Below are 12,028 nucleotides of genomic sequence, written 5' to 3'. Positions count from 1 at the left end.
TAGAAAGATGAAACTGAAAGGAAGTTTGGTAGTTTTCTAATAATCAGTCTCCGTCCTACACTGATTACTTCTAATCTTTCTTAAGATGCAGCAAAACAAGTGCCTTAGGCAGTGTTTTGCAAACTGAAGACATCACTAACTGCTGAGAAGCAGAAAACTTTACCTTTCCTGGCATTCTCCCTAATTCTGTTGGCCTCTTTGACTCCAACAGATCTCTGGATGAAAGATAGCAACAAAAGATTTTTATGAAACCCTGGGTAATCACTATAACGATGGAAATCAATTATCTAAATATAATCTAATTTTCCCCCAACTAAATGCAATTTTTTTTTTTAGTAAAATCAGTTATGGCTTTTTAAAGCTAGTTTCTTTACCTCTTTAAAAATTAATGTTTAGATTATAAAATACAATATATTTTCATTGCAGAAAAATGATGAAAATAAGATCATCAAAGATAAGCATTATTAACATTCTGATTTAGGGATTTTTGATTTAGTCTTCCAGTTTAGGGAGTATGTATATATAAAAGTCTCTTTTCTAAAACTGAAATTATATTTTTTAATTTACTATATTGTATGTCTTAAGTTTTACAGTTTTTAAGGAATTTGGGAGAGAGAGAACATATGTAACAGCAAAAGAAAAACTGATTCCAAATTCAGATAAGCTCATTTATAGTTTTCTTCTTTTGTTCAACAAATACTACTGTTTAAATCAGCTGTGATAATAGGATCAAGTGTGTAACATCTGGTGATTTTTGTTAATGCAGTCTGGTGCTGCCAGTGTGACATTTTGTCACCTGTCTATGGCCTGCTATTTTTAAATTGTTCTTGTCAGCTAGCTATCTTTTAAGTATAGTGTAAAATACAAGGTTTCAAAAACTGGAAGGCAAACTTGGTTTTACTAGGTTAAATGATGCAGTGGAAATCTGAGACCATTCCACTTTCCCCACTGCACAGGGCCTAAAAAATGGGAGTAAAAGGGGATGGAGGGAGAGGCTGGAGAATAATAAGGTTACACAGTTATCGGACTGTAAAAATCAGTCTCATAAACTCAATTCCCACTCATATTTAAAAGGCTAATTATAAAAAAACTACCTCTATTGTGATTCAAAGTTTCAAAATACAACTAAATTCATAACTTTATGTGTCTAAAATATAAAGTGGAATTTTTATTAATCCATAATCAATTATGAAAGTCATCTCTTCACTTCTGCAATGTTATGAGATAGGGTACAACTGCTGTATCTTCCTCTAATCACCCCCTTCCTCTAATCACCCCCTTTAAAAAGTACTTCAGAGAACTTCACATAACAGAATGTTAGTTCTGCATTCAGAAAGAATTTTTTTACTTATAAAACACATATTCTATCAGACTTTATTTCCTACCAACTTTCTCTACAAAGTTGGAAATACATTCCTTTGAAAAAAAAGATTTAAAATATGTAATAATATGATACGTAAAAACATAGTAAAATGGTTTTTAAAATCTCTTTTAAGGAAATAATAAAATTTTGATACTATAATATTCTAAGCATGTTCCAAATAAGCAATAAGCAAAAGCTAGGAACTTAGATCTGAGGTCAAATAGTAGTTTCTTCACATACTAGTACTGTATTAGATAATTATCAGCAAGTTATTAAATTCTTTTTGCTTCTGTTTCCTCATTTTAAAGCTGTACTCAAGAATAATTAAATCAAAATTTCTGAAGGTAGTATCCAGGATAATAATCTTTGTTTTTAAAACCCTCAGGTGATTAAAATCCTATATTCACAGGATTGCTGGGCAAATGGAAGGCACCTATTTGAATTACTCAATTTCTACTTACTGTCCCTGTCCCCCCAAGAATGTACTGAACAAGACTAATCACTTCTTGCTGACTCAGAACCTGTCACTAACAGTTTGTGGAATTTGCCAACTTTTATACAATACAAACTGATACGGACTGAGGGAAATTAACAAAAATCGAACTGAGCAAGAATTCAAGCTATAGGAGTTAAGTAAAACAATATGTTTTTCTAGAACAAACAAGCAAACAAAATGTAATGAAGGTGCATTTTTCTAGGACAAGGGACCTCAAAATTCCATAAAAGGGAGCCAATTTTGTGAAAGGCTCTACAATATTAAATTTAAATTGTGATAAAGAAAGAAAAATGCTACTACAACACCAAAGGGGTAGCATTTATCCCTTTATAACACCAAAGGGGTGGCATTTATCTCTCCCAAGTTTCTGTCAATTTAAATGTTTTAAAGCACTATTACCAGAAGATAAACTATTTTTTCCCAGACTCTTTCAGTATACCTTTGAAAAGCACAGCATTCAATAACAGTACTCAGTTGACACCTGCTCCTTTCATTTTTCAAATCTCAGTTCCATGAATGGGGAAGGAAGAGAAAATTTAAATATATAAAGATGTTTCATCAGGCATTACCACAAATAGTTAGCCAGGCCTACTCTTCTGTTGTAAGAGGGAAACTACATGAGATGAAGGAAAAGTGACTCTTCCCTGTTTTTGTCAAGATGCTTCCCCAGTCAGGGGATAAGATCTTGCTTCCCAATATTACCTACTTTGCCTAATGCACTGTAGTTGGCATTTACTTACTACTCTTTTAGAGTAGGGAGAGTATGTTTAATCAAACCTAATGGCCATGGGTTTTCATAGAGATTTCCTAGTAGCTAGGTGGAACCCTCATCATTAGTAGAAAGTCAGAGAACAGATGTAAGGATGGTATAGACATGAATCTTTTTCCCTCTTATCCTACCTCTCCCAACACCGGAAATCCTCTTAATCCTCATAGTTAGGAGGAGAGTTGGATTTTCCTTCAATCCACTAGAAATGAGAGTATACAATAATTCCCCTCATCCAGGCCTCACTCCTATCTCTACCAACCCAAGGATTTCTGTACTTAGAAATGAACAGTTTTCATTAGTGTATCACCCTCCTAAAAATCCTGCTTTCTCATCTCATTGAGGCATTCTCTCAAACAAAAGGAAAAAGTACACGTAAGATGTGGTAAGAGACAACAGGAAATTATTAAATGTTATTCTGTTACAGCCAAGAAAAGTAGTTTGAGATCTTTAAAAGGCAAAATAAATTAGTCCATTTTTTTATTTAAATAAAGGTTTTGTGATCTTTTTTTTTTTTGAGACAGAGTCTCATTCTGTTCCCGGGGCTAGAGTGCCGTGGCTTCAGCCTGCCTCAGCCTCTCGAGTAGTTGGGACTCCAGGCATGCGTCACCATGCCCAGCTAATTTTATATATATATTTTTTTTTAGTTGTCCAGATAATTTCTATTTTTAGTAGAGATGGGGTCTCACTCTTGCTCAGGCTGGTCTCAAACTCCTAACTTTGACTGATCTTCCCACCTCAACCTACCAGAGTGCTAGGATTATAGGCATGAGCCACCATGCCCAGCCAATTTTCTCCACGTTTTAAAGTCAAAAATTACTTAAAATAATTTATTTAAAATGCAAGTACCAAAAAAAAAAAAAAAAAATGCAAGTGTCATAAACCAGATGGAGCTAAAAGTCTCCCAGCTGGAAAGGGAAAGCAGGAAGTTCAAATATGCTAACCAGAGGACAATGACATGGTAATATCACTGACCACTGAAAAGCAGTCCACTTACAGGAAATGAATGTGAGTAGTACGATGAACTATGAAGTTGCAACCATATGGAAGTTATAAAAAAAGTACATACTAAGTGCCTTCTAATTTATTAGGATGTATTATATTAATAAGAAGTATAGTACAGCTGGATTTTACTGATGAAACCTCATATTTGCAAATATAGTGGAAAAATCTATGCAGAGGTAGTAGGACAAGCAATAAAAAAAATCACAATGAATAGGATATTTACATTACTCCACAGTGAGGTACCTTCCTTATACTTTGCCAGTACTACTCTCAACAGGGCACAATTGCTCGTGTTTAACCAATATTCATAAAATTGTGGAAAATTATTTTATAATTTTATTTTATAATAATTTTATAAAAATAAAATTATTTTATTATAGGTTATAATCCAAGATCTTTTCATAATCTTTTATTGCAAAAAGAAAAGAATACCGACCAAGATAAAACAGGTATACATAAAGAACAGGAGCTGAATGTTTTAGAATCATTAGGAGAGGCTTATAGCTATCTATGATAGAGAAGGAAGACAAATACAGCCTTAGAAGACACTAAAACACCTAACAGCCTGTGAATAGTGTTGGGCTTGTTTAAAACACATTTCTCACTTCTAAGTGAAATATGCTTTAAATTAAAGTACCTAATATTTTAACCAAATGAAGATGTGGTAACAGTGACTAAAAATAACCATGAATAAACAAGACATTTTTTCCTCTACTTTTGAAGGCCTTAAAATCTAGCTTTCTCAAAATCCTGTATTTTCTTCGTAGCCTATTAACTACTGTCTTTTCACTGGAAAATGAGAGAAGCAGTAGAAAATCATGAGTGTGAGGAGAAAATGATCAAAGGGTTTTTGGTGTGGCTTGGAAATGAGAATCAGCTGTTCACAGTCACAATCCGTAAAAGGGCCTAGAAAGAATGAAAGGGGAACAAATTCCTCACAACTCTGAAAGACATAAAGGTCCAAACAAGATGGGTATCCTTGTGACTAACTCTTTCACAATTCTCAGATATTTAAGTCCTAACCCAAGTATACTGAGTATTTCCATAGTTAATTTGTATTACAGCATTTTAAAATATCATAGGGTTCCTAAAATGTCCTAAAACCCATAAAAAGAACTATCTGTAATTAAGAATGAAATAGCAACATCTATCCTGAACTTACACAGGCTCTAAAACTAGGAAGCCCCAATATTGCTGACATTGGGACTTTCTGCCTTATATTTCACCCAAAACATTTTACATACTTTAAGACATTTCCCTTGCATTTTAGTGTCAGAGAATGCAGTGAGTCATGGGCTGTTCTTAAGTCTGTGTATTGATACTTCCTATACTAGGAAAGTGATTATTCCTTAATAAAACAGAACCCTTTATATGAAGTTTTCTGAAGTAGTCTTTGGAAGTTGGCTTATTAAATTTCATAGTTTCTTACAGTATAACTGGACTTAAATGAATTATCCAGGTTCAGCTGAGGATTCCAAAATGCACAAAGCCCAGAAAACATGGCTTCTGGTCTCATGCCATAACCATGACCTCAGCTACCCAAAGCATGCTTCTGCCAGACATTACTGATTAAAGCAATCAACCTTAATAATTGTAGGTAGCCAAACTGAGGTTAAAAAAAATCAACTTTAAATACATTCCACAATGCTTTAGAGAAGCAAAACAAAAACAAACAAACAAAAAAACCAAACAAACAAAATCACAATTATTAAAAAGCTGATTTTTGCTTAAGACACCAAGCAAGGAATGGACATATGAATATTCCTAACCTGCAAAATGATTCCTCCACATTATATCAGCGAAACTCATTGGTGGGCCACTGGGAGGGTAGTGTTTACCTTTCAGAGGCTCATGATCAGTCCTTATCATATCCATTAAGGAGTTCTCCAACGAGTGCAAGTTAAAAGTGTCATAGGGCCTACTCCGGTCCTAAAAATAAAAACACAGGACAAGACGATACATAAAATTACTTCATAAAATTAGCACCATATTATTTGCTTTCTGCTGTGGATTGGTGAAATGAATTAAAATTATAAATAGTTCTTAATAACAGACATTAATAATGACTTGGCAACATTAAGCTTAATATGTTTCCATGATTAATTAAAGTATATCCTTTTCCCTAGTATTCTACGTGTATGCCCCACTACTTTGGACTGACTTTCTCTCAAATAAACTAAAAAAAGTATTCAAAAGGGAAGAATCAGTGAGTTTTTGCCTTCTGCCTTCCATCCCACCTCTACTGTCAAATGAATAGAGACTTCCCATCCCCAGAGGAAGACCACAATTAAGAACTCAGTCTATAAACAGAATCACTTTCCTGAAAAATCAAAAAGTAAATGAAATTTCAATGTAATTCTATTGGCTATCTTTAATATTTATGACAAGTTATAAACATTAGATACACATTTTAAAAGTAAAAATGTGTCTAAAGTACTAAAATTATTATACCTTTTGAAAAGCACTCACACGAAAAGAAACTTTAACCCAATAGTGTTTTCATGATGTTAGATTTAAAAACATTTTGAAAATAGAGAGCTAACAAAACTAAATGAAGAAAAAATAACTGTTTCACCATATTTACACAAGCCTGCAGGAGAAGATCACCTACAAACTCTTCCTAGGATTCTTAGCCTAAAGGGAAGTGCAGCTCATGGACTAAATTAATATTATAGAGCAGATCTAGTTTCTTTGTTTGAGAAAAGCAAGACACATCTACATCTCAATAGCCAAATCAAATCAAATTACAGTGATAAGAGATTATTTTTAGGGTCTTGAGCTGCCTATCTAGCCTTGCACTTGATGACTTATACTCTCCTAAGAACAAAAATTTTCAGTTACCCGTCTCTCCCCTGGGATAGCAAAGAGACATGGAATATTTTCTTTGGTTCTCCTTTTTGGTCTCTATATAATACAAGAAGGCCTTTATCTTTAAGGTCTTTTTTTGCTTTGTGTTCAAGTTATCAGTGGAAACTGTATGGAGTAAAGTCGAATTTCCAGAAATGCAGGCTTATCTGTCTCCATAAGAGGTATCATATTATTTGTCCAAAGTGAAAGCCAGAGGTAAAGAAGTGTGCTGATGTGGAAACCAAGTGACAACCTATTTCTGGCACTGTCAATCCTAGAATGAATATCTAGGAGCCCTCTATCATATCCATACTTCTAACTAGAGCTCTACAGACGTGGGACTATTTCAGAACAAGGTGACAAGGTCAAGGAACTATTAAGAAAAATCTATTTGGATCAGGTATGGTGGCTCATACCTGCAATCCCAGCACTCTGGGAGGTAGAGGTGGGAGGATCACTTTAGCCCAAGAGTTGGAGACAGCCTAAGCAACAGTGAGACCCCTCTCTATAACAAATATTAACAGAAAAATTAGCCAGGCATGGTGGCTCATACCTGCAATCCCAGCACTCTGGGAGGCAGAGGTGGGAGGATCACTTTAGCCCAAGAGTTGGAGACAGCCTAAACAACAGCGAGACCCCTCTCTATAACAAATATTAACAGAAAAATTAGCCAGGCATGCTGGCTTATGCCAGTAGTCCCAGCTACTCAGGAGGCTAAGATAGGAGGAATGCTTGAGCCCAGGAGTTTGAGGTTGCAATGAGCTATGATGACGCCACTGCCCGGGTGACAGAGACCTTTTCTCAAAAAAAAAAAAAAAGAAGAAAAAGAAAAAACCCTATTTGAAGGCATTCAAAAATCTTTTCAACCAGGACAGTTTATTTTTTCATTTTATTCTTGATAAATCTTTTAAGATAGATAACAGCATACCCATTTCACACATGAAGAAGGTAAGGTTCAAGGAAAATTCAAATCCAGATCTGATTTCAATGCCAAAACCTAACAGTATCAAAATCTGCCCAAAGAAGTTAATCCAATCTGTGCAAAAGTCTATAGAAACATAGCATTACATCTAACTGCTGCTGAAAATGACTTTTCTGGAAATGTGGCAGTGAGTTCCTATTACAAGAAGATATCAGAGATTAGATAACTACCTGTCAGGAAATAAAGAGGGTGTTTGGAGGGACGATTCACACATCTGAACTGAAGTGGTTCCCAAATTTGTCAGATTGTCAAAGTCATGTGTAGCAACAAAGGTTAAAACACAGGTTCCTGGGCTCTATCTCAAACGTACTTATTCATAATTTTAAAAGAAATAAATGTCCTAGGTGATTCTTATAATTGGCTGAGAGCCACCAGACTAGGTGATTCTTCAAGTTAAGCCTTTCCATTTACGATTCTTTTCAGTAAAACTGGATACTTAAAGTGAGGGCAGGGGCTAGAAGGCCAGCAGCAGGCAATAAATAACCCTGGCAACTTTGCAGAGGGTCAGCTTTACAGTTTTCCAATTGATTGTGGGGTAAAGAGGCACTTGGTAGCCCAGTTTTAATCTAAAAGTACAAAATTTGAAATCAAAATCCAATTTTCAAACTCTGGCACTCCCACTTACTGGCATGTCACTTGGAACAAATTTCTAAGCCTTGTTTATCTTCATCTATAAAATGGGGATAATAATTCTTCTTTACAGTTGTTTTCAGTACTAAATGACAGAATGTACAAGCCACCTATACCATGGTGGCTATTGTAATATTAGGGAGAACACAAAAAGACTTCTGTGACGCCATCTACTCAAACATGGATTTAAGAACCTAGCTGTTCACAGGTGCTAACCAAACAGGGCTCACTAATGCTCAATGGATGGAAACGTATGTGAAAGGCATGACAGAATTTGACAGATTGCACAAGCTTTACTGAAATTCAGTTTTCTGACTTTTCTCATAAAATTACTTCTATCCATGCCTGATCAATTTATATTTGCTGCATACCATTCATCCTGTTTGTTTTACAAGTAGTAAACATTGCTGAAATAATTGATTAACCAGGAAGCCTGCAAGAAACAGAAAAAAAGGGTAGAAAAACTGAAAAATTCAGTTAAATGCATCAACAGAATCATGTATAGAGAAAACCAGGCCACAATTTATCATTCAACAACAAAAGTTGCAGGTGGCAACTAATTTGTTGAGCCTTTTTTCATAAATTTTGTTTCCCAATATAGGAAAAAAGGAAGACATCTTTGTTTTCAACAAGCAAACACACTAGGAAGTATTAGAACATCTATAAATGATGCATCCTATGATTGACTCTTTTTCTTAGAAGATAACCAATGAAGATATTATCAGTTAGTTGTACACAGGAGCAGCCTCCTTGCCCCCCATTGCATTAGCCCTGCTCTCTTTCTTCCCTCAGCTTGACTTAATAAATTTATCAAGTATTTAATATGTGCCCGGCACTGTTCTAAGCATGTTATTGCACTTCACAACCCTCTATATAGGTAAATTTTGTACTCATTTTATGAATTAAACAATTAAGTCTTGGAGAGATTAAGTAACTGGCTCAAGGTTACAGAGCTAGTAAGTGGCAGAGCCAAGGCTCAAACCCAGTTAAATACAGACCCTGCTCTTAAGGACTCTCACTGCACTGCCTCCCTGACTTTCTCCTATTCCCTCCAGCCTTAAATCCTTTTTACAAACACATCCCTTTTACCTAATCCTGACACAATCCAGAGAGAAGCCTCTTTGATCCTACCCTGCAACACAGGCAACCTGACCTTTACTTGCCCTTGGTCAATTACCTTCGTTCAAATGACAACCAACCTCAAGAAGCAGTTTGATCTACCCTCCAGCAGAGCCCTATCCCATTCACCTTCCCTTTTCTTGGGAGAGGAATCCAGAACCTTTTTCTAATCTTTAGGGCTTATACCCAGACATTTCCTCTCCTAGAGATACAAAGTAGAAGGCTCCAAGAGCTAACAGCATCTAAGAAAAAAAGTAGCTCTGAAACTAAGCAATAAAATTAGCCATGGTGTCTTCTATGTGCCAGGCACTGGGCTAAGTGTTTTACAGCCATGATCTCAATCCTTATCACAACCCTGCAGTGCAGGCATTATTTTCACTTCACTGAGGGATAAAAACCCTGAGGCTCACACAGATTATGTAACTGCTCAAAGTCACAGAGCTGGTCAGAAATCAGGACGTGAACCCAGGTCTGTGACTCTCAAGTTCATGCCAATAATGTTCCAATGCTTCTACACTGACCAGTTGCAGTGTGCCCCATGAACAATGACGGCTTTGCTGGAAAAGAAAGAGACAAAGACAGGACCAAAAATCAAAAGGAGGGTAGACGTTTAAAAGGGCTAGGAAAGGACAAATGTGGTTGTAAAATAATATAGAAAGACAAGAAAAGGAATGCCTGAGGAATTATCATGACTTCAACATACAAATGGATAAAACATTTCAAAATTAAATGCATCTAACACATGGAGAGGACTAACCCATGGAACTAGCCACCTCTGAATTTCCACCCTACTACTCTTATTTCCTATTTAGTATATGTTATTTGAAAATATCTCAGCTCCCTGTGTACACTGTAAATTCTGTTTAAGAATAATGAATATGCCTTATTTTAAAATAGATATGTATTACATAATATATGAGCCCATTCTTCTCAAACACACACACAAATAGAGTATTACAAAAAAAGCCAGTATCCAATCCTGCCTTCTGTTATTTATTCAGTCGTATATTTTAACCATCTCAAATGAGATTATCTGTAGCCCTCTGGAAAATGTGATTACATACTCTCCTTCAGTCACTCAATAGCAAGCAAATGCTCCTTATAGCTAACCTAAAGTCCTTATTAAAGTTGAAACTTTTCTCCCTTTCCTGTCCTAGGGGGGAATATAATTACTTAGCACCTGCTATTAATTTTAATATTCCCTGAAATTGTTGTTAAATGCAGGCTTCTATACAAAAAAATTCTCAAGAATCCTCAATGTAGCCTAGAATAAGATTACGGAATACACAGAAATTATGAGTTCCCCATCTTTTTCTTTTTGAGGATGACGAACTCCTTTTTATCAAATTATATTTTTTTCCTTGCTTTATAACAGCTAACTAAGGTTCTGGACAGGAAAAAAACCAAGAGAATAGTTTCTCATGCTCTGAAGGATCTCAAAAATCAGGTGAGCAAGGCTCAAAGCACATTTCTGCCTAGTCTCTTCATGCCCCCCAACTTTCCATCACAGCTCTTCTTATTGGTCTTAACCAGGCAGGTCAGATAAGAGGCTCAGCATATCAGACACAGGGAAACATGGCTCTTGGAATCACCTTATTCAACTGAAATGACCCTACATATTGAGGATGGATCCAGCAGGGTAAATGCTAGAGGGTCACCTGTACAAAACACCTGCTGTAGCCACTGCTAACTGTAGTAAACAGTTCATAGCTAACTACATATGCACTTCAAAACAGAGTGATTATACAGGTTAGCAGTGTGCTAGGAAAAAGGCAGAAATGGGACAGATCTAGGAAGGACACAAAAAGGGAAAGCAATAACTGTGATGGTCAAAAGATAGGCTTCGAAGAACTACAAAAACTAAAATTGTTCCTTTCCCTGGTTATTGTACATATGTGACTTTTGAAAGTGATTAGCTGATGTCACCCCAAATCAGTGGGCTGTTAGCCAGCAGAATATTATCTCAAGCAGCTTAAGTTAGACATTGATTTATTAGGCATAATAATGTAGGTGGAGTTTGACCTTTGCTACCAAAACCTATCTTAGAACATTATGTAAAGTACATCTTTTCTTTTTACTGATTATAAACATCAAAATCCTTCCACAACAGTGACCACTGTCAGGTAGAGTTAGACCCTTCTTCCCTACTCCAGACTGATTCCAAGTTATCAGCACTAACTTAGTATACTATAGTAACTTCTTTACATGTCTGTCACCCTCAATAAACTGTAAGTCTAATAGAACTAAAATGTGTCTTACTTCTTTTATTTCCCACCACCTATCAGAAGGTCTGGCACATAACAGATATACAGTAAATGCTTGCTTCACATTTAAATTGTCCTTCTGATGAATTCATCTTGCAAGATTTTCAGTTAAAACTAAGAAAGAACTAAACACTTGTTAGAATGGCTAGAAACAACAACAAATACGCCCTGTCCCCCGACAATTCCAAATGTTGATTAAAGTGCAGAACAACCAGAAGTCTCATAAATTGCTGGTGAGAATGCAAAATGGTACAGCCACTTTGGAAAAACAGTTTGGCTATTTCTTATAAAATTAAACATACACTTAAGCACACAACATAGCAATCTCACTCCTAAGTATTTAGCCAAGATAAATAAAAACACATGTCCACACAAAAACCTGTACATGAATGTTCATAACAACTTTCTGAAAACTTTATTCATAATTTCCAAAAACTGGAAACTACCCAAATGCCCATCAACTGGTGAAAAAATAAATTGTGGTACATCCATATAATGGAATATTATTCAGCAATAAAAATAAATGAAGTATTAATACATGCTGTAACATGAATGA

The 12,028-nt window shown here is 35.6% G+C and overlaps 1 protein-coding gene across 6 annotated transcripts in view; it reads right to left on the bottom strand.

Moving 5' to 3' along the window:
* The window catches only part of CPEB3 (cytoplasmic polyadenylation element binding protein 3), a 199,148-nt gene that overhangs the window by 112,752 nt on the left and 74,368 nt on the right, over positions 1-12,028 (bottom strand). For 4 of the 6 annotated variants that reach the window (XM_012765822.2, XM_012765869.2, XM_012765838.3 and 1 more), the window contains exon 3: positions 5,400-5,559. In XM_012765822.2, the coding sequence (XP_012621276.1) occupies positions 5,400-5,559 (160 nt within the window). The remainder of the gene's footprint in view (positions 1-5,399; positions 5,560-12,028) is intronic. The other 2 variants (XM_012765878.2, XM_012765886.2) reach the window with 1 other exon arrangement.

This window comes from Microcebus murinus, chromosome 14 (assembly GCF_040939455.1).
Source record: "Microcebus murinus isolate Inina chromosome 14, M.murinus_Inina_mat1.0, whole genome shotgun sequence".
Classification (NCBI taxonomy): domain Eukaryota; kingdom Metazoa; phylum Chordata; class Mammalia; order Primates; family Cheirogaleidae; genus Microcebus; species Microcebus murinus.
This window is presented reverse-complemented; position numbering and strand designations above follow the sequence as displayed.